Source organism: Anopheles aquasalis, chromosome 2 (genome assembly GCF_943734665.1).
Source record: "Anopheles aquasalis chromosome 2, idAnoAquaMG_Q_19, whole genome shotgun sequence".
Classification (NCBI taxonomy): Eukaryota; Metazoa; Arthropoda; class Insecta; order Diptera; family Culicidae; genus Anopheles; species Anopheles aquasalis.
This window is the reverse complement of record NC_064877.1, coordinates 14,035,001-14,057,500: the sequence shown is the minus strand read 5'-3', so window position 1 is coordinate 14,057,500 and position 22,500 is coordinate 14,035,001. Positions and strand designations below refer to the sequence as shown.

Below are 22,500 nucleotides of genomic sequence, written 5' to 3'. Positions count from 1 at the left end.
TCAGTGTGGCTGGCCGTTCCAGCTGCCTCGCACCATCATTGATCTTGTGCACCTCGAGGCGGTGTTCGACGTGCTCGATCTGTACCTGTGGCTGAGCTATCGATTCCCCGATCTGTTCCCCGACGAGAAGTTGGTGCGCGACATACAACGCGAACTGGACGATATCATCCAGCAGGGCGTATTCCAGATCACGAAGCTACTCAAAAACTCCGAGACGGCCGTCTCGACCAACACGCCGGATGAGGATTCGTTCGTGATGCGGCAGCGCAAGAGCAAATACTACCGGGAGACGAGTGCGAGTGGGACGCGTGGTCGGTTGACGGAACGGTTGCTGGCTCAGGGACTGCTGACCCCTGCCATGCTGCAGGAACTGAAACACGAGTGGGACCAGCAGGCGAAGCGATCGGGCAAGGCGGCTCATGGTGCGAGTGATCACAGTCGCTCCGAAGATGATGACGACCCGTTCGATGGTGGTAAGAAGGGACGACGGAAAGGAAGTAGAGTGAAACCACTGAAGTGAAGTACCTCAATAATAAATCTAAAAATCTGTCCTCTAAGAGAACAGAATAGTATCGGTAGTGTAAGCCTCGCTTCGTTACTTGCTCTGAGTATCCGGGTTCAAGCCAAGGATAACGGTGGGTTTTCGAATCGCAGTTGGAGGGAAAGAGAAAGCCATGAAGAGAGTAAGCGAGACAGCTGCCAACTGTCAAACTCGTTTTTTTTCTGGTTTGTTTTGATATCGGTGGCCGCGAAAACGGGCTTGTGGTTCTGGCATTATAATCGACGCTAAACTAGCCAAAGAGTTTAAAATCTCCCGCGAACAGAATACTTATCGGGTATGTCGTTTGGGGGCTATCAATTACGCCTCCCAGAACAAGTTCTAATCGCTTTGATTGCAGGATTAGCGCGTGAGTGTACTGCCTTCAGAGGCGTGCTTGTAAACTATGGCGCAAGCAGTTGACCCTTCCTACCCAAACATGGGTTGGTATACATCCGTATCACAGCCGGATAGGATTCAAATTGTAGTGGAAGAAGTGCTGCATGAAGTCAAACATCTCGCAATCGGGATGCGCGCGGTGCTCGAACATCTCGGATTGGTAGTGGAAGCGGAACCCAGGTCGGAGTACGTATCGGATAAATCCGCTTACAAAGCTGAGCCGTCGCAGCATTTCTCGGGAGCTGATGGCGAGTTTCCCCAAGACCAGTATGAAGTAATCGACGAAATCCCAATGCAGGAACAGGAATCCTATGCGGATCAAACGCCACTAGAAGAACAAGAGATACAAGAAGTACAAGTGGTACAAGAGGGGCAAGAGGTGCAAGAGGTGCAAGAGGTGCAAGAGATACAAAGGATTCCAGATGTGCTAGAAGTTCTTGAGGTACAAGAGGAACAATCTGTATCTCAAGACGAACAAGAAATACAAGACATACAAGAAATACAAGAGATACAAGAAATACAAGACATACAAGAAATACAAGAGATACAAGAAATACAAGAGATACAAGAGATACAAGAGATACAAGAGATACAAGAGATACAAGAGGAACCAGAAGTACTAGAAGAGCTAGAGGAGCTAGAAGAGTTAGAGGAACAAGACGAGCAAGAGACACTGGAGGAGATACAAGAAGCACCCATGGATGAGCAGGAGTACAGAAGAGAGAAGGAATCCTTTGAGGCCCTGAAGCTCGACCAAAGCATACTGGACAGAATGAAAGAGGAAAGCTGCGAGATTGACGGTCGACTTATGCTCGCTATTTCGGCCAAACCTGTACGACCATTTGCTCTAGTGAAGTGTTTGTATGATCTGGTGCAGCTCGAGTCAAAGGCGGCCAATCCAGCATTCATCACGCCCGTGATCGAATGGATAGGACACATAGAAGGCGGTGGACGGACGGTTTGTCTGCAAATCGTTGACCAGTTTTTCGATCGTTCATTCCTACTGAACGTCTCATGGACGGGATCCACGCGATCGAAAGTGACCAACCAGGCCCCAGCAGAGGTCACGACGACGAAAAAGATAGCGCTACGGAACTACATTAACACGATAGACCTCTTCTACCGTACCGTGCTGTACTCGGATCCGGAATTCACCTTTGAGCAGGCTACTTCGTTCCTGCACAACTGCCTTAGGAACGCCACTCAACGTCGCGAGTTTCTTAAGCTGCGGAAATCGGCTACCAAGCGGCGTAGACAAGGCATCACGTCTCCGAATGGACCACACATCCGTAAGGCGCCCCGAATTTTATCCACCAAATCAGCGGTCCAATTCGATCCTTCCATTTCTTACACTTCCGAGGAGGATTTATCGCTGAGCGTAGAAGCCGCCAGAGAAGCGCACGACGTCGAGCACGAGACCAACCGGACGATGATGAACGATAATGCGGAGCATGAGATGATAGAGGTCTATCCGATGAAAATGTTCACGCCGATCAAGTGTTTGTCCGAGCTTAATGCGTTGGAAAAACAGGCAGCCGATAAATCGTTCGTCGTTTCCGTGCTCCGATCGATAGGCCGAGTGAATGGAAGAGGCCGAGCCGTTGCCCTGCAGATGGTGGATCTGTTTTTCGACCGAAACTTCCTGACCCAGTGCTCGTGGGCTGGCGTTAGCAGGGACGGGGAAGCACGGAGAATACCCTTGAGCTTATTCAGTCACACGATCAACCTGTTCTATCGAGCCGTGCTGTACTCCGATCTCGAGTATGGTCTGGTAGAAGCGAAACATTTTCTCCAGTGGTGCCTCAGCAACGCCAAATCGCGGTCCAAGAAGCAGCCACTAAAACTTAGCCGTATAACCGTTGACCGACCACCGATGCCGTTCACGCCAGTCGGCAGCTTGTCCGAGCTTGATGCTCTCGAGGCACGGGCCTCCGATCAGGCATTCGTGCTGTGCGTCGTAAAAGCCATCGAGACCGTCGAAGGAGGGGCACGGACAGCGTGTCTTCAGCTAGTGGATCGCTTCTTCGATCGTGGCTTCCTGATGCAGGCCTCGTGGACGGGCACGTCGAGAGCGAAACGTGGCGAGCCAAACAGCACACCGAAAGCGGAGAAGTTGGGCGCCAAAATAGCCTTGAGGAATTATCCAAACACGATCAAGCTGTTCTACCACGCCGTGCGTCAGTCTGATCTGCATTTTTCTTACGATCAGGCGAAACAATTTCTTCGGACGTGTATGAAGAACTCCAAGCAGCGACTTGAATGCCGCCGTATGAGGAAACCGGTTGCGAAGCGAAGAAGTAAAAGCACGGGCGTATCACCGGGAAGTGCAAATGAATCGGCTAAAGGGGCTGCTGGCGATTCGGATGCGGAGGGTGAACTGATCGAGCTGGACTTACCGCCGGTGGATATGGTCGAACCAATTGACGATAGGATCATCCGGGTGGTCGAGTTCAATCCGGTGCAACCATTTGATACGGTGAAATGTTTGAACGATCTGGAACGGCTGGAAGCGAAGGCCATGGATCAAAGTTTCATCGTTTCGGTCGTGAAAGCAATCGGATGCATCCTGGGAGGTGGTCGTGCTGCATGCCTAGAGCTAGTGGATCGGTTTTTCGAACGGTCCTTCCTGATGCAGTGCTCCTGGACCCGAGCAGCCAAGGAGACTGGTGACCAAATTCCCCTTGGAACGTATGAGAACACCATCAATCTATTTCACAGCGTTGTACGGTACTCGGATCTGGCATTCTCACTCGAGGACACGAAAGCATTCCTTCAGCGGTGCATCAGAATTGCTAAGCAGCGGGGCAAAATACGAGGACTTAAAATAACCGGCCACAAACGAAAAATTCAACGACTAGTAACGAGGCAGCTGCATCGAATGGCATCCGGTGCCCGAAATGTGATGCCATTTGCACCGGTAACATGTTTGGCCGAGTTAGAAGAGCTTGAGAAGATAGCCAGCCGACGAGCGGTCATCATATCCTTCATCAATGCAGTTGGGCCCATACGGGGAGGCGGTCGGAATGTGTGTCTGCAGATCGTAGATCGAATCTTTGATCGATCGTTTCTGTTGAATTGTTCCTGGTCCGGCGTATCGAAGGGTTTGAAGAGTGGCAAAATAGCGCTTCAAAATTATGAAAACACGCTCAAGCTATTCTACCGCGCGGTGCTCTATTCGGATCCGGCCTTTGAGTACGAAGATTTTAGGCAGTTCATGATGTTCTGTACGCGAAATGCTAAACATCGTCATTCGGTACTATCGCTGAGAAAATCGACCACCAAAAATTGGCTCGGGCGTAAAAATCATTGGCGCTCCCGTTATCACCCTACTGTCGACGTACTGGAGCATCAGGACGAGAAATATGAGACGACAGTAGGCCAGGAGTCTGTGCACTACGTACAAATCGACGATGAAGTGCAACCGGTGGTTTATGAGATAGTGGAAGTGGTTGAGTAGACCGATATCGCTGAGGTTCCCATTACTTTAAGGTATTATGCGCGTTGTCTATAATTAATAAACTTAATAGTAAGAATTTATTCGAAGTTACAGTCTGCAGGCAGTTTTGTGTGGCCTATAAGTAAATTAATTGTCCAATTTTAACGGTTCTGTTGTATTTGTATGAAAGGCTACTAGCTTTCTTTTTCACCGGACCACACTGCTCTAGATCAAAGTGGGAACAGCGCCACCGATTACGTGCGAGCAGGATAAAACACCAACAACGCGCTGCGCCGCATCAACACAGTTTCGTGATTTTGGAGGGAAATGGTGTTTTTCGAAGGATAATTGGAATCCTGCGGTGTTTCGCGGGATATTTTTTGCACCTACCTGGACAATCATGGACCCGAATATCCATGAGTTAGTGCGGCAAGTGTTTGCCGAGACAAGGAGAATCGAAAACGCGTTGCATTTCATGACAAACTCTACCGCAGCGGATCCCTTGCTGGAAAGCGAAACCGAAGGAGCCGGCACAAGAGGTGTCTGGTCGAAACGAAACAAAACTTACAAACCCCCAGAGTTCACCGCACCACCCGGCACTACCACCGACGACCAGCCAAGCGCTGCGAAAAGACGGAAACTTGAGAGCGAATCGTTGGAGCCGATAAACGTAGAGAAGCTGCTAAATCCAAGCTCTACAAAAACCGCAGCTGTACCAAGCGCCACGGAAACGGACAAAGCCCTAGGAACCGTCGAGGCGATATTGCAGAAGGCACTAGAGGTTGTATGGCTAGCGACCACCCCACCGACACTGAAGCATCCGATGCCGTTCAATCCCGTGCGGAATTTGATCGAACTGCAGCGGCTGGAAATAAAGGCGGACGGTGGAAAACTGCTGAAACCTGTCGTGAGGGCGATCGGCGATATCAAGGGAAATGGCCGGGTGGTTGGTTGCCGAATAGTGGACTTCTTTTTCGAAAGGGCCTTCCTGTTGCAGTGTGATTGGTTTGCGAACGAGAAAGCTACCGAATCGCGGACGATCCCACTGTCGGAATACACCAACACGATCGCACTTTTCCACGAGACGATCCTTCGGTCTGACCCGGACTTTACGCTGGAAGACACGGAGCTGTTTTTGCAATCTTGCTTGGTGGAAATAAGGAAAAAAGAGGAACAGGACGCATGTCCTGAGACTACAGAGGACATTGGCGAGGAAGAGGAACACCTGGATCAGAGCATCGTAATCGAAGAGACCGTGGTTAGCGAAAGTGAAATCGAGGAAGTTGCGGTGCCATGGTGGACATAGGGACATTATGGTTGGTAGATTAACTGAGCACAACCGTACAAATAGGTCAAATAAACGTAGAATCTGCGGTATTTTCTCTGAAGCGCTGTTCATTAGTTTGAAAATGTGTTTTATTCAAATAATTGTTGTAAAACAAAACTTGAAAAAAACTGCTCTAGATAAAATCGTTCCTTCGTTCTGACGTCACAGTATTGTTTACAAACAGCCAACTGCGTGGACGCGAATCTCAAGTACCTTCCCAGTAAAACGGTTCCATTCTTCTCGGGACATCCTTCTATTTTCCCATCGCTTAACAACTGGTAATCATGTCTGGACAGAACGTACAGCCCCTCACGGGCAACTACATCATAAAGATAGTGCCCACCAGCACCGGAGGGCAACAGTTTACACTCCAGCAGCAAGCACCGCAACAGTTCACCATCCAACAGCAAACAGCGCAACCGTTTCCAGCCGCAGACAGTCCAGCGTTGGTCTATCGGGATCAGCAGACCGAGCAGACCAATTCGCACGCCGCCGAAATTACCAGCCTGGTGAGACAAGTGATGTCGGAGATCGCCGAACTGGAGAAATCCATGGGCATCGTCAAGCTTCCGGATGTACCCAGCGAGACGGAACTCCTGCTGGAAGCGGATATGGCGCGCAGTGCCTCGACACCACCGTTAACCGACTCGGAAGAGGCGGACCAGGGGCAGCAAGGTGGCAGCGACTGTCTGTCGCTGTCCTCGCTCGACCCATCCGTTTACGCACTGGTACAGAAGGCGCTAAAGTTGATCAAGAAGAGCGAAACGCCGTACGCAATGCCGATCATTAAGCCACCGATGCCGTTCTCGCAAGTGAAGAGTTTGGCCGAGCTGGAGGAGCTGGAAGCGAAGGCCGCCGATAAAGCGTTCATCCTGTCCGTGATCAAAGCCGTGGGCTATCTGGAAGGGGGCGGCCGGACCGCTTGTTTGCAGCTTGCGGAGAAGTTCTTTGACCGTCTCTTCATTGCGCAGTGCTGCTGGGCCGGTAAAACGAGCAACAAAATTCCAATCAAAAATTATAAAAATACGATTAACCTGCTGTACCGCACCGCTCGCTACTCGGACCTCAAGCTAACGTATTGGGAGGCGGCGGAAGTAATCTATCAGGTCGTGAAGAACTGGAAGCCCGATGCCAACAGGAAGAGAAAGGCTACAATGAGACGGAAAAAGCGCATGTATTTGGAGAGCGAAAATAACGACCCAGAGGTAACTCTTGATATATCGATGATAAGTGAGGAGAGTGCGAGTGAAAGCGAGCCTGACGAGCAAGTTAAACCGTGGTGGTAATACGCTGTATGTGAATTGTGTATAATCGATGCTTGCGTACAAATAAATAACGATGAATTTCTCTCATTTATCGCTTTTTAATCTTGATAAGACGAAGCGTCAGTATTTCTAGTGCGAAACAATTTAAGTGAACGGTCGATTCGAAAATCAGGAGGTAATTTGTTGACAAAAAAATGTCCTATCAACAAGCCATATAAGAGCCGGGATACGGTAAGCAGAATCCTTTGAACGTTTCACGTCCAGGATTTGCCGAAGATCGACGCGTTATCAACAAACAATTTCTAACAAAAAGTGACCGTAAAATGTATCAAATCTCAAAGGAAATTATACGGCATGTACGAAGTTACCCATTTTTATACGATAAATCCCATGGAATGTATAAAAATAGAACTGAAAGGGATAACGCTTGGAAGCGCATAGCGTCCGATGTTAAAATGAAAAGTAAGTTGATTCACCGCTGCGTTCCGGCACACTGGACTGGCTATAACGTTGCTTCGTTGCTATTCTAGCGATCGTCGTCAGACAGAAGTGGAAATTGCTTCGAGACAAATACGTGCGGTACTTGAGGCAAAGAGGGAACTCCAAGACGCCCAAGGACCGTGCGTTGAAGCTGATGGAAAAATGGAAACCGATGCAGTTCCTCGAAAGACATTTGCAACCTAAGGCGAGATTTCCGCGGGAATCTCGTAAGGAATTAACGGAGCCAACGGTGGCGCAACAGGGATCGAACGCGGATCCATATGCGACAGAGCTCATGTATCGCAACTTTGCCAAGTCTGTGCGAAATATGCGCTGTCCAGTGGTGCAGGCAAAGGCGATATTGCAAATCATGGATATATTCACAGACGCAATAATCGCTATTGATCCTAATGGGTTGAAAGAGCCGGCATCTGAATGTTAATGAGTTTCTGTTCGGTATCCTTTTATTTTTACATAAGCGATGAGCATGTTAATGGCAGCTACATAACGTGTTGTTGCGAGGAAGTTGCAGGTGAGAACCTTACACTCAGTGCCTTGTAATGTTCGCTCGAAGGAAAGACAGCGTGCCGTCAATGAGGAAGGACTTAAGGAATTCAGGTCTGAATTAGATGAAAATTCACAAAGAAATCAATGAAAATTCAGATAACGTCTGTTGACTGTGTACACAGTATTTTTGCTTTATAATAAACGTTTGTACGAACGAAACGAAAACGCAACTCACACTACACCTGTACCGTACTAATCGAACTGAACTCACTTTCTCGGTAGAAGCAAAGGTCTCGCAGATCGTCGATATGGCATTTGATTTTTATTACTCAATTCGATGAATGGTGTAGTTGGCTTACACAACAAGAATAGGGTACAGTTCTATGCAAGTACGTAATACCTAGAGGTGCTTTTGGTGATGGATTTGGTGAGTTTTAGGTGGGCACAGGAAACAGGAAACCGCGGTAATGGTACATGAAGAAGAAGATACTTCGCAACTTTGACCACTGTCCGTGCCACGCAACTAACTTTATATATGATCAAAGCATGATCACCACCAGTCAACAGCAACTTTTAAATTCTGTTTTTACTGTAAAGAACTTCCTCGATTGGCCTGGCCTTTTTCTACGAAATACGATCACCGCAGGTGGTGTACAATGTTATCAACTGACACCGCGTTAAAACTAGAACTACTGTGTGTCCTGTGTGCTCAGTGCTACGTGCGCTGCAATCATTAGATGGATGCTGGTGCCTTGGAATGTCGGCCAAAGTCGGTATCACCGTCCGCCGAGACGCATCTGGTAGGCGAGATTCTACTGTGTCCGGAGAAGAAACAAAAGAGCTAATCAGTAACTAAGGCAACACATAAAGCAATAAGGGCATTCGTAGTGGTCGTTCAAAGTCAGTCGAGCTGGTCTTGCTTGGTTGATCCTCGCGATGCAATCTTTTGCGATGTCTGTAGCGATCGCTCCACTGCCACTTGATGATCGCGTCGTCAAGACGGCGTCCCGACCCTGACATACGATCCGTGGCTAGGGAGCGGCGCTTCCAAGGACAGTGCATCTTCATTGCAATCGAGGTCGGGTTTAAGATGCGTCTCGCAGTACGGTATATATGCGAACACTTTGCGCAGGTTAGTGGCTAGAGGTGCCCTAATGGCGCTCCTTGTGTATTGGTATATAAATGTATCAACAATAACTGCATTCGCGTGGTATGTAAGGGTCAAAGTTGACTTGCTACTACTTCACCCGGTTACATGGTGCGTTACAAGTAAATCTGAGGTTTCGGTTTGCCGGGGTCCATCTCAACTCGCTCGTTCACTTCCATACACAGTACCTCCTTTCACCTTGTACTACTTATGACTACTCTCCTGGGCATGGGCTCTCTGTAGATGAAGCTTTTTCTTTTCTTTTTTTTTGTGAACTACCGCTCCACCCGCTGTCGTCAAGCCTCGCTATCCTAACTGGATGCTTTCTCTTCAGACTTTTTAGCATATTCCACCTTGGCTGGTACCGCATGGCGATACCTGTGCTGTGTGGGGGCCTCTGTGTGGTTAAAAGCGCGCATTTTCGCAGCATTACTATTGCCTATCACTATTCAGGGGTTCTTTGTTTTTACAATCGGCTTACAAATATACCCAAATATGCATCGTTGTTAGTAGCTTCTTTGGAAGCGGGTTGTGCATAAAACTCGCCCCGGTCATGCCCCACACAGTGGAGTGAGAAGAACAGGTTGGTGGGAGGTGGTGTAACAGGAGCATAACAGGACATCATTATTTTGTTATCGGATTTTTCGAATGAAACACAGATGTGAACGTTAGGCGTGCGTGTCGATTGTAAACTCCCCTCCCCCCGGTGCGAGGGAGCAGTAGCTAGTGGGGGAGCAAGGAGAAAGCTCGCAGTTTCTTCTGTGACGTAGCGTACCCCGGGGCACTTGGAACACAGCAACAACGTCATCTTCAGTTATCCCCGCTTTTTGGGTGGGATATGATTTTTTGCTACAATTTCCCTCCCCCTTTGTCTGCGTTTTCGCTCTCTGGAGTCGCATTGACTATGCTAAAATGATTGCTTTTGTGTGTTACGGCCGCTGCCAGTGCGGTGGCGGTGCCAGCAGGCCAGCACGCTCCAAAACGGGCGCCCACTTGCTTGTCTTGCAACGCCGATTACTACACGCTACTAATGCTTCTAGTGATAACGTTCGGATTAAAACCATTGCTACGTTGTAATTTGTATATTTGCTAGTTTTGCCTACTACCGTCCGCCATTGTGTGTGCGCCAGCTGTGTGGCGATCTACGACGTAAAACAGATGGGAGCGCTCGGTGGCACCATTTTCCACGGGGCTGCCTACTGCCTCGCAGTAAACAGGGTGAACTCTAACTTAAACTATCAGACCATTCGTTGTTACGCTCTGTTCAGGTTCCATGGTTCGTTCTTGGTGATCTCAAACGGGCACGGTTGGTTGATGACCATCGGCCACCGCGTGGACATCAGTTCGGTGCTCTTGGCGCGCGTGCAATCGTTTGTTTGCCCAGCAAATCGACAAACGTGTAGCAGATAGAGTGTAAAGCACGTTGCAGGAGAAATGCAGCTAAAAATGAATCCATCGAGAGTCACTGACATTACACTCATAAGACTTCTTTTAACCTAGTAGCGATCACAACAAGAAGCGAGCAGCCAACGACATCCTGAAGAAGAACACTTAAGGCAGAATGGATGGCCAACAGACTGACACACAAGCGGCACATTTCTTTCCAGCTACGGACACGGATACACCCAGCTACCGAGCTAGTAGATTGTAGAAGAACGGAACCCCAACAGGGAGCACAGCGAGAACATTGAACATCGAAAGAATGGAGAAGCTTTCGGATATGAGCTACTTACCCTCGCGCGAAACGTCCAGCATAGTCCAGCTTCTGCATGGGTTTGTATAACGGAACGTTCGACAACATTGAAACAACAGTAAGAAAGTGATAACGAAATCGTAATAATACAGGAATAAGGGAGTAACAAAATATACTAACCATCAGCACATGAAATTATCAAAACAATAGAGAATGCATAGAAAGAAAAAGAGTACAATAGAGTACAAACACCAGATAACATCGAGTACCAAAAAGAGGTAATGAACAACGAACCACCAGTGGTTTAAGAACAACGACAACGACATAGAAAAATGCAACATAGACACAGATCCAACAGATACACACAACATATAGGCACACATAACAGTAACAAACGGTAAGGTTTTTCTCAGTTTTGTTATTTGTTGTTTCATCTTCGCCATTCGCATTCGCATTCGCATTCCCATACCCATCTGCCCCATGCCTGAGTATGGACAGCGGACAAGCGGTTCCGTCCGGGCGTGACATTCGGAGGCTCCATTCTTGCATTCTACAGCTCGCGCTTGATTCCTGATATTCGTACATTCGTGGCCTGCCTTGCAGTGCTCCTACAGAGCATGTCCCTGTTGTTTTGTGCACGCTGGTAAGTTGTTTGTTTTGTTTGTGGTTAAGAGATTTTGCAAATACAGTACAGAGAGTGGTACATTAATGCTGAGAGAAAAGCCAGTATGCGTAGCTTAGCAAACAGTGTTGGTAGCTGGTTGATCGTGGACCGGAACTGTGCCAGAAGATTGCGTATTAACTGCGCGGATGAGAAGGAAAGAATGTGAACCAGTGTGCGATTAGCGTTAAAAGCTTGCTAGCATGGAGCTGCTGTGTCGTACGGGAGTGGCCGCCCGTCACTGCCTGCTGTCCCGGACTCTACCGTCAGCGCTGTGGTGATGTAGCGGCTGCTTTCCACCGCGGGTACTGCTATCTCATTGCTTATCTCGTGTTTCCAAGCCGTTCCTTACGTTCTACATTGCACAATTCAACTGCTCCGTTACGCTATCCGTTACGGCTTTGTCTTTGTGACCGGGTTCGCTCTACTATTGCTTTTAATTACTTCCACGCTACGTTTTCTAGTTACTTTTTTATTACTAAATATATGGTAATTGCGGGACTTGGTTTTACTGCGCCTTTTTTGTTTTAGGTTTTCCTACTAAATTTCTACCGTGTTGAAGTTGGGAATTAGGCAGCTTCCGTGCTCCAAGCGAGCACGCAAAAAGTAAAAAAAAAAAAAATTAAAAAAAAACCGTGCGCCTCCATCGGTAAGGTACGCGCAGGTGTTAGCCGTGATTGGCTTTAAAACCGACCCAAAAAAGAAAGGGTGTCAATCCAATCCAATGCTTTAACGAAAGTCCAAACGAGTTCTAACGATACGGATAATGCTGGAACTATCTCGACTACGACGAATATAAGCGCATGTGGAAGGGGGGTTTGCGGATTGGTCGCTAGTATCGTTGGGAAGCTTCCTCTAAACAACAACGCCCTAGCGTACACGCTCATTTGTATGTTCTCTATGCTTCGTTAAATGTTGTATATGTATATGTGTGGGCACGCCGGCCTCCACCCGCCGGTTCATCGCTCCTGCTCCAAGTAGCTCTGCTTCTGTTTTGCTTCGCTCCCTTCGCACTCCCTTGTCTCTCTGGTTGCTTTAGTAATTGACATGTATATTGTTTCACATTGCTCGATTATTTGCTGTAGCTTATATCTGCCCTTTCGCCGCCCTTTTGTCTTCGTTCGCCTTTTCCACATTTGCTTTCTGTTCCACTTTCTCTCCAGGTGGCCGGTTTTGGCCGGCCACTGGGCTCTATATAAATAATTCATTCATTTGTGTTTATGTTCTGTTGGGTTCTGTTCGGAAACGTGCTTAAACAATCGACCACTACATTCCCCCCACGGGTCACTACGATCTGCGCCGCCGATTTTGCTCATTGTTTATGTGTCTCGAAACGGGCGTCTGGGATGTGTAGATTTGTGTGGATGTGTGGTATTTGAACGAAATGCTGTAATTAGTTAACGAAATTGAAAAGAAAATGATAAAGAAGTCTTCCTAGTGTTGCGGTCTAAACAACTTACGCCACGTAAAGGGTAAATGTGTAAATGAATCCTTTGCTGCGTACGTCGCAGTTAGCAGTTGCAAATAGAAGTAAACAAAACAATAGTAGATAGAACAGCTACTGGTACCAGTGTCTGTTGTTGTATGCACGTACACATGCGTCCGCAGAAGGGATGGCCAACGAAGGAACGGAATACTTGCAGCAAACCCGCGAGACCCGAGCAAACGAGATAGAGAAGCAAACGAAACTGAATCAAAGCACACAACGGTTTAACAGCAGGGCCCCGTGTAATTATGGTTCGTTTTATTCTGTTGCTGTTGGGTTGGGTCCTTTATTTTCCCTTTCTCTGGTGGTCAAATGTGTGTAACGAGTTTTCTGTTTTCGAATTTCTTCCTTTTTATTTAAACCGTTTCATTTCAACAATATTATTAAACAAACGACTGCCTACTGCTGCTGCTGCTGCTGCCCCGGGTTCCGTGGCCTGGTGATTGATGGTGGTGAGTTTGATGATGGTGTTTGGTTTTTGGTTAGTATCCCTAGCTCTGGTGTGATGGGGTGGATGATTCGTTCGGTTCCATGATTCGTGAATTGTTGCTGTTGTTTTTTTTGTTTTCCTCCATTTTTTTTTCTTCTATGCACCGGGTATTCAATTATTGAGTTGTATTCGGTTATTCTACTCTTTTGTTTTGTTCTTGTTCTTGCTGTGGGTTTGTATTTTTTTTGGGTGCTGAATTTATGCTCAACCTGTGACTTGGTCTTCGCTCATCCACCTGTTTCGCTGTTGGATTCTTTTTCATGTGTTGCTGTTGTTGTTGTGGTTGTTCCCTCTTTTCCCACCCCACAACCAAGGCGAGACGATGGTGGTGGTGGTGGTGGTGGTGAGTCGTACAATTGTTAAGCTTTTTCCAGATGCTGGTGTGTGGTGCGTGAAAAATTGTTGTGTGTCTGGGTGTGTGTACAGTTGTGTATGTGTGTCATTGTATGTGTGCATGTATGTACGTAGACTGCGCCAAGAGATAGAGAGAGTGAAATAGCGACACAACGGATGCGCCGATTGCCTAGTCCCTATCCGAGTAAGAGTGAATGAACGCGTGCTGGTGAGCTGCTTCCTCTCGATTCACCGGCACCTTGCAGGTGCCCTTGCTTTGCAGATAGTAGTGTTAAATATGTTCATATATGTATGCATGTTTAAATAGAGTTATGTATTTATATATGTATATAAGTATATATAGTTTCGTTTTATTATTTAAAGAGAGAAAGAGTGTGAGAGTAGAGGTTCTAGGGGGGAAACGGCTTAATAGCAAAAGGGGGAGCGAGAGTGTTTGGTAAAGTGGAACGCGCTTAGCTTACAGTGAAAGGATGTGTTTTCGTGATCGCGTGATGTATCTGGCTGCAAGTGTATGCGGATGCTGTTTGGTTTCGTTGCGTACAGGCGTGCGAAGGAGCGAGTGGAAGGAAGAAAGAAGGAAGGATGAACAGCAGAGGTGGTCAGAGTCAGAGTACTTACTTTCATGCACAACCGTACGGCCCGTGGTGGATCAAGCCGTTTGAGATAGAAAGGAAAGAAGAATAGAAGAAAAAGTCGAAGAAGAAGAAGAGTAAATTGAGGTGAAAACAACAAATCTCAAATAACTAAAACGCAAAGAAAGCATAGAAGAGGACAACCAGGGATCAAATAGCAAAGACAGAGATAAAAAGAGAGAGTAGTGAAGAGGTGGCCACCAGTGGACTGTCACCAGAATCGAATCGGATTTCAACAAAGGACCGACAAAGAGGGCAACCACTGTCGCCCGTTTCGTCGGCCGTTTATTTGTCGCTTTTTATCGGTTATGCTTGTTGCTCACGTAACCCGGGCTTTGGTTTGTTTTTTTTTTCTTCTTTTGGTTCTTCTAATTTGTTACTACACAACACGCTTTTGCAACTCGTTCGCTCACTCGCTTAACACACCCACTTTAAATTCATTGCACCGACGTCCGTCCGTTCGTCGTGGTGTTTCTTTCATGTGTATTGAGAAGTGGCGCGGCGAGTGGCCCCGGTTGGATCTACACAGTTTGCCTTTACAATTGCTGGTGGTGAAACTCGGGTACACTATCGGGTGTCGTTGAAGCAAATTACCGCAAACGCGCAGGTATTACAGGTGAGAAGGATATTAGATATAGGAGGAAAACGGGAAAATGCCCATAAACCGCATGAGCGCATTGTTAATGTCCATCGATCTCGTCAATCAATCGTGTCCTTGTGACCTTGTATGCGTGTGTTGGTGTGTGAGTGGCAAGTGTGTGACGAACCTGGGAGGCGTTGGCTTGAGTTGGGTGGGAACATGTAACATCGATCTGCAATTATGAGTTATGTGGCATTATGCTTGTAACAACAACGGCTGGATTATTGAGTTTTATTACTTCGCATCGCTTGACTGTAATAGACCATCGCCCCCGTCCCCCCTCCACCCCGTTACACTCCCTAGACGTGTTCGCGTTCGCGAGTGTTTGGAGATTTATTTGTATTTCGAGTTTCGAGTTCCATCGACCCGATACTATCCCCCCGCCCACGCATTCTGTTGCTGGTGGTTGGTGCGGGTGTGGTATCGAGGTGTATGTGCGTGCGTATGTGTGTGTGTTGGGGTTGGGAGTTTTGTGTCAACCAGTTTTTATTGAGATAATAACTTGTTTCCTCCATATGTGCTGCTATGGCTATGATACAGTACATTACTAGCACACCCAACATACCTCACCCACCCCACTGAACCACCCATCCAAACACACACATACACACACACACACTCACACATACAACATTTAGGAGCGACAGTAGAGAGTATATAGCACACAGAGATGAGTTGCTCATAGATCGGCAGCACAGCACTGAACGGAGCATAAAGCAAAGAGGTTAGAGCACGCGACAAGCGTGTAGAGCGCAGTAACGAACGAGTAGAGCATTAAAGTCTAGTAGGCTGTAGAGAGAAGTGTGTAGTAGCCAATCAACAAGAAAAGAAGAAAAGAAAAAAACAAACACCGACATTCAGTCAATTCGGAGAGGCATGCTGCGTGTGTACGTGTGTCTGTGTGCGTGTTCTGTCTTATTTGGTTTGCTATCCTTTCCCTCCGCTACACTCTTTATCTCTCGTCCTGGCATCACTGTTTCTTTTTTTGCTTTTGGTTTTGCTCCCTTTCTTTCGCTCTTCATATTTTCGGTTTTTATCTTTATTTTTATACTTCTTCCGTTCCGTTTCACAAACCGCGCGCGGCTCTGGAGAACGTTTTGTTATGTTATTGCTCTGTTACACATTTATTGTATCAACTATCAACGAACGGAAAACCAATACGGTTAATAATTCATTCAACACGACATCAAATTGCATCAGCGTGCTCGCGTGGTGCGTGATTGCGCCCGCTCCCTCTTCCGAAGGTTTTCCGGGTACAACACGTGAAGATTGGGAGTGGGAGGAAAACAGCATGGCAAGAGCCCAAATGGATTTGACGAAGAACGATCACGAAGATCACTTCCATCAACAGAAAGATGCCTCAAGCAGTTCGTAAGCTATCAGGCAGTGATAGAAAGGCGTGTGGTTGGCGAAAAGAAATAGCGAAGAAAAGATCAACGGGCTAAAGGGAGACAGAGAGACAGACAGAGAGAGAGAGAGGGAGTGGGGTGAGAGAAAGCGCTTGAAGAGCGGATAGCCACGTGTGATCCGCCACGAAGTTTGTTTGATTTGTTTAACCTCTTTTTCTTTTTTATAATATTGAGCTAGTATTCGACATCAAAACAATATACCCTTACTTATGTATCACTCATGTTGCAACCAGGTTTTGCAAGCTTTGTTTTCGTCTACCATTCCCGCTTCCGCCGCATTGCGCGGTTTACCATTGTTCGAAAGATGCTCTACGTTCTCCCATTCTCTCGTATTGTTGGGAAGTGCACTTGAAAAAGCACTGCCACTCGATTCGATGTTTTCTTTTCCTTCTTTCTTTCCTTTCCTTTCCTTGTTTACCTGATGGGGATGGGTGGTGGCGGTGGTGGTAAATGTGTGTTGGTGATGGCTGATGGAAATCAAAGGTAGCTGCTTTTTCGCTCCAACATTCGCAAACATTCAACGCTTAACAGACGCAATGCGAGATGCAACGAAATTGGCGACAGCTAGACAGAGAGAGAGTGAGAGTTGGATAGAGAGTGAAGAGTAGAAAGATAGTGATTGAACACACAGCAAACACACGCACACACATTCACACTGACCCACAGATACACACAACAAGAATATACTAAAAGTACCAGCGGGACACTACCGCACATCGAAAACGATTCCGGTAATGAGCAGAGCGGATAAGAGAAGCAGAAAACGCTGACCAGATAAGCGGCACCCTGGCTCTCACCATGGCCTTCCACTAGCGTTTGTTCAGGATAGCAAATGGAGTAATAAAAGTGGCGCAAAGTGTACTGGTTTCCTACTACATGGCTAAGATTCACTGAGCAAACAATCGATCCGCGATCCGCGTGCCATTCCACGATCAGAGGTCTGCATCAGGTGGGCTTCGTCTGCCGTTCGTCCTGACCTTTTGGGTGCAGGCCATTAGTGGGGAGAAGGAGAAGGGTAACAGCCTGAACCTGTTGGCAGTTTTTAGTAACGGTCCGGTTGTCTGATGTCTGATTGTGTAGCTGTGGTAGTGGTGGTAAAACTCCCGGCCCGCTGAGATCGTCTCTTCGGTCCCCGTTTGTCCCGCCATCGCTCCCATCAGGGTTGCTTAAGGTTTTATTGGGTTTCTGGTTTTTTTGTTCTTGTTTGTTCTTCTCCTATTGTTCTTCATCGCGTTCCCATTCTCCATTTTCGCACTCCGCACATTTCCATTTCATCATATTTAAACTTCAACGAATTTCAAGCTAACTGTAATTTAATAATATGCTAAACGCGTTTTGGTTTTTGTTTTCTTTGCTTTTGTTTTGTTTTTTTTTTGTTGTTGTTGCTCCAACCCCACCCGTGATGTGTGCTGGCTCTTCGCTTCTAAATGTACATTATCCAATCTCTCTGCCTCTCTCTCTCTGCTCTTGCTCTACTTACGCGGGGTTCGGTTCATCTACGAATGCTGTTTATATGCAGATTTCAATGTTCAATGTTGTGCCTGGCCATCCTGCCTAACGCTAGTTGGGTATTTTGTTGTTGTTGTTGTTGTTGTTGTGATGAATTGGGGTTTTGTTTATTGGTTTCCTGTTCATTTTTGCTCCCGTCGTGAAGCCTAACGCCTGCAACAGTGAGTGCATCTTTCGTGTTTGGCCAGTGTTTGTGTTTGTGTTTTGTCATTTCTGCTTCTATTCGGTTGAGATTATATGTTTGTTTTCAAACTGCATCATCTCCGGTTGTATATCTGTCGATTCTCCTTCTTCCTCATCATCGTCTTATTCTCCTTCTTCTTTTTCTTCGCTAAAGTTAAAAACCACGTGCCTCTTCCTTATTGCCTCCTTTGCTCCTTTGAGAATAGGTTTGAAAGATGCAAGAAGGAAGCGAGAGCATGAACCATGGAAACGGATATTGCAGCGAAGGTGTGGCACCAGCGTTACCATCACCGACTCTCTCTCTCTCTCTCTCTCTTTCTCTCTCTGTCTCTGTTCCTGCTGGGCCGAGGATCCTCGATTTGGATCGGTTTGGAATTAAAGTATCATAGTATTCAAGTGGCAACAATAAGCACGATCATAGCCCTCGATGAATGGTAACCAATCTATAGTTTTTCTGTTGGAAATTGTTTTGTAAGCATCGATACGCTCACGAGCCGAAATAGTATCACAAATGGATCATAAGCACCACCAGTGGCTTAGTAGATTGATGGAAAGAAGAGATCGCACTGCCGTCAAGGGCTGAACAGTGCACAGCAGACTGGCATCGAGCATTACTCAAGGAAAAAAGGGATTGCAAGAGAGAGAGAGAGAGGCTTCAACAGTGATAGCGAGCGAAAAGGGTGGTGATCGCGTGTGATGTGTCTATCTGTGTGTCTGTGGGCAACACATTCTTCTGTTCTGTTCCGAAACCAGCACGCAACAACGCATTGAAACCGATCGCTGGTAGAGTTGGTAGCGTTGGTAGACAGAGAAACATCATCATCATCATCATCATCATCATCATCATCATGGCGCTATCACTGTGCTGGCCGGGGGCAAACAACCGCTGCAAAGATGCCTCCACTACAGATCGCGCATCTCACCTGCTGCCCAACTGAACCGAACCTGAACCACGCCGCCCTTTTGAGCCCTACTCAAACGTAACGGGATTGTGTAACGGAAACGCTTCACGCAACGCACGCAACGCGCAACGTTCGTGGTGTGTAACGACGCATGTGTAATACCTTTACTCTGGTTCTGCTCCTTCTTTTTTGTCCTAGTGTTTAATGCTGCTGCTTTATGTCTTCGTTTTTTTTTTAAGTAATTGTCGCATTGCTGCACCACCGTTCCCGTCCCATTTTTTCATGTATATAATATGGGGCGTCCTGCTGCCGCCCGCTTCTTTCTTCTTTCACTCTCGCCCTTTGTTCGCCACTAGCTCCGAAGTGTATGTGTGTATGTATGTATGTATGTATGTGTGTTTGCTTTTTGTTTTGAGATTAATCACAATTTTTGCTTACTTGTTGCCTGATGTAATGTTTAATGTTTCTTTTTTCTCTCTCTTCACTTACTTTACGTGGCTCATTACTTTATACTTTTTGCTTTCTCTAATTTTTTTTTATCTTCTCTATCTTCTTTCGCCTTCCTGCCTTTCTTCGCTCTCTTTCTCCCCATTGCTACTCTTTGCTACTAATGTTCGTCGTCCTTTCTCAAAGAGCTCCTAATAATTTTAACAATTTTTTGAATATTTTCTTTATTACTCTGCCTGTTCTCCCACCCTATTGGCGTACTGACTACTCACAACTACTACGTGGTGATGGAATGCTCACCCCCCCCCCCCCCCACCCTTTTTCTCAGGCGTACGCCAGGCGTGGCCAGCAATTGCAGAAATGCGAGACCGACCTGGCTGACCGGCTGGCGGAGATGAGCCGCCCGGGGGTGGGGAAAGATGACTGTCCTCCGGTGTCTCTGCGTCGGTGTCTACATGTGTCCGTGTGTATGTTTGTGAATGTATGCTTTTGTATGCTCATATGGGATGTGTGCTCAATGGTGAACACAAACACACGGCACGGCGGCACGTCCATTCCGCAAGATCCGCTGGTAGCTGGTTTTCAGATGTTTCAGACGTTGGGTTCCGGTTCCTGCGGCGCTGCTGAAGCATCCTTCGCCGGTACTGGCGCCGTCCGCCGGTTCGGATGGTTTTACGGCGGAAGCAAACGATGACGGAACGATGGCCATCCACCTGTCAGCCTTGACTGAACGCTGTACGCGTCGATGGAGCGTCGATTGCGATTGAAGACCGGCCAACCCCGTTCCTGCGCCGAGTTCCTGCTGCTGCTGCTGCTGCTGCTACTAACGGAAGTGGATGCACAGCGTGCCTGTGTGTGTTGGTTCGGTATTGTTTTGATGTCAAACATGGTTGAATACTTGGTTGGTTGTGGAGTGTTGCGGTGTACGGTGCGGTGCTGCACAATCACTGCAGCGAGCACTTGCCCTCGATCTGCGTCTTGATCTCGTTCACCTGCGTCTCTATGGAGTTTTTCAACTCTGTGACGTCGACAAAGACGACGATGATGGTTTTTGGGATGTTAGTAAGTAGTCGCGGTAGAGCCCAGGCGCACAGGCGAGCGAAAGAGAGGTAAGAGAAAGAAAACATATTTATCGTTAGACAAACCGAGGCCAGCGGAGACCCAGACCCAGACAACGGTGTGGCTTCGTTCACTCCGGAAGCCAGACCAGTGGTTACGGTTATTAGAGGAAGTTCTGGTGTGTTTTCAAATAGAGAGATAGATTGATAGAGACAGTGAAGTAGAGAGAGAGAGAGAGAGAGAGACAAAGAGAACAAATAGAACACAAGCTGATCGGGATGCGTTGAGCAGCGAGAAAACGAGACACACGAGATTTTTCGTTTGGTTTGTGGTCTTTCATAAGGTGACAATAAGTAATGTTTATACGTTACACAGCTATACAGAGATAGACAGAGAGATAATAAAAGAGAGAGAGAGATAGCGAGACAACAATAACAAGAATACAGATCAATAGTATCGACCTAGTATCGACGGCTGGCGTCACCATGGAGAGCCAGAGGTCATGTGAGTTGTGACATACAGATTGTAAAAGGGGGTGTCATGTGTTGTCAATGCATATAGTTCGCCTTTGCGCCCACCATTAACGTGGCGCCGTTCTCGAGAAGGCCTCGTTTGATAACCAACTTTGCTCAAGTGTAGCAATAAGTGTGTTCTGTAGCGAGTGGCTGCTGCTGCTGCTGCTGCTGCTGTTGGCACTGATGGCCGTTAAATAGAGAATAGCGTGTGTGTCAAAGGAGTGACAGATAGCAATCAGTCCGGATGCCAGGACCATAGGGCCAGGGGCACGCGAGTGGTGTACAATTGATGGTGTCAATCGATTAACCGAGTGTCATCAGGCAAATGGTGGCGCCACCATTCGACCGTGATCTGTGAAGTGATTGCCCGTAGCCTGCATTTTAAGTGTTCTAGTGTCCTGCGTGCGGAAGTGTTATGTTTGCGCCACCGATACCCATCGCATCACTTGGTGCGACATCATTTTTGCATCGATCATTGGTCGCCTGAGTGCGAATAACGTGCAGTCGAGTGCAAACATAACCTTCAAACTTCGCTTCGCTGATACGATAGCTGTCGATAGCACTGGCAATGTTTGGTGGCCATGATTAATGTTACTTTTGCTTTTGCTGAAACCCTTCACTGTAGAGTGTGTTTGTCGATGTAACTTGCGTTTCGAGGTTCAGGTATGTTAGTGGTGGTAAGTTGGTGGTGGGTAGTGATCGGTGGTGGTGGTGGTGGTGAATCGTGAAGTAGGCCTTAAAGAGTGCAGAGCGATAGGAAAACTCTACATGATTACATCTAAACAGCGACGATGATGATGATGATGATGATGATGCAACTACTCATGATGGTTGAGCGGTAGAAGGAGGCTAAGGAAGTAGTGCAGACGCGTGGCAGACGGTTACGGAATGGTAGGAACACCCGGGAAAACAAAAGATAGAACCGGAACGGAAGCGAGATCCACGGACTGCCGGTAGAAAGTAGAAAGATATTGGAGATCAAGATGGACCGGAAGCTTCGGAGAATCACTTTCAAAGAAAGTGCTGCCATGTACAGCTAGTGTAACATCGTCTAACCGTTAGCTGCGCATAACCGTTGCTTTTTGGCCAAAATATTCTCGTTCTCTTTCATCGTGCTGCACGAAGGACCTTTGAAAATGCTGATTTCACTATCGATAGATGGGTTGCACCTATCAGAACATGGGTTCGCACTTTCTTTGAACAAAGTAGTGAATAGTGGTGCAGCAAAAAAAGGACGACAGAGAATGATTGAGCATTTTAGGGAAAGAGATAGATAAAACAGGGAATGCTTTCGTAAAAGAACAAATGAAGAGTTGATGACATGTTGTTAGAGTAAGAGAAGATAGACAATTGTAATTGACGCACGTGTACACTGGAGCATTGGTTATCAACACATCCTTACAAACAGCACAGCTGAGTAA

The 22,500-nt window shown here is 47.1% G+C and overlaps 5 protein-coding genes across 14 annotated transcripts in view; 4 read left to right on the top strand and 1 right to left on the bottom strand.

The window, feature by feature from the left end:
• LOC126572620 (ATP-dependent RNA helicase SUV3 homolog, mitochondrial) overlaps positions 1 to 560 on the top strand; it is a 2,576-nt gene extending 2,016 nt beyond the window's left edge. Inside the window, exon 3 of the mRNA XM_050232062.1 lies at positions 1 to 560. This exon is cut by the window's left edge and continues 979 nt beyond it. Within this exon, the coding sequence (XP_050088019.1) occupies positions 1 to 520 (520 nt within the window). The 3' untranslated portion in view covers positions 521 to 560.
• A 179-nt stretch (positions 561 to 739) lies between these two features.
• Positions 740 to 4,435, top strand: LOC126572615 (uncharacterized). Its single transcript, XM_050232055.1, has 2 exons — positions 740 to 836; positions 900 to 4,435. Exon 2 carries the CDS (start codon positions 945 to 947, stop codon positions 4,392 to 4,394), a length of 3,450 nt encoding a protein of 1,149 aa, XP_050088012.1. The 5' UTR covers positions 740 to 836; positions 900 to 944; the 3' UTR covers positions 4,395 to 4,435.
• A 232-nt stretch (positions 4,436 to 4,667) lies between these two features.
• LOC126572631 (uncharacterized) lies at positions 4,668 to 5,745 on the top strand. Its single transcript, XM_050232078.1, has one exon. The coding sequence runs from the start codon at positions 4,774 to 4,776 to the stop codon at positions 5,677 to 5,679; it is 906 nt and encodes a 301-aa protein (XP_050088035.1). The 5' UTR covers positions 4,668 to 4,773; the 3' UTR covers positions 5,680 to 5,745.
• Positions 5,746 to 5,903: 158 nt separating this feature from the next.
• On the top strand, positions 5,904 to 7,052 carry LOC126572630 (uncharacterized). The gene has a single exon (XM_050232077.1). It carries the CDS (start codon positions 5,985 to 5,987, stop codon positions 6,984 to 6,986), a length of 1,002 nt encoding a protein of 333 aa, XP_050088034.1. The 5' UTR covers positions 5,904 to 5,984; the 3' UTR covers positions 6,987 to 7,052.
• Positions 7,053 to 19,207: 12,155 nt separating this feature from the next.
• The window catches only part of LOC126572633 (complexin), a 137,836-nt gene continuing 134,543 nt past the window's right edge, over positions 19,208 to 22,500 (bottom strand). For all 10 annotated transcript variants that reach the window (XM_050232086.1, XM_050232084.1, XM_050232081.1 and 7 more), the window contains one exon: positions 19,208 to 20,523. In XM_050232086.1, coding sequence (XP_050088043.1) covers positions 20,450 to 20,523 — 74 coding nt within the window. In that variant the 3' untranslated portion in view covers positions 19,208 to 20,449. The remainder of the gene's footprint in view (positions 20,524 to 22,500) is intronic.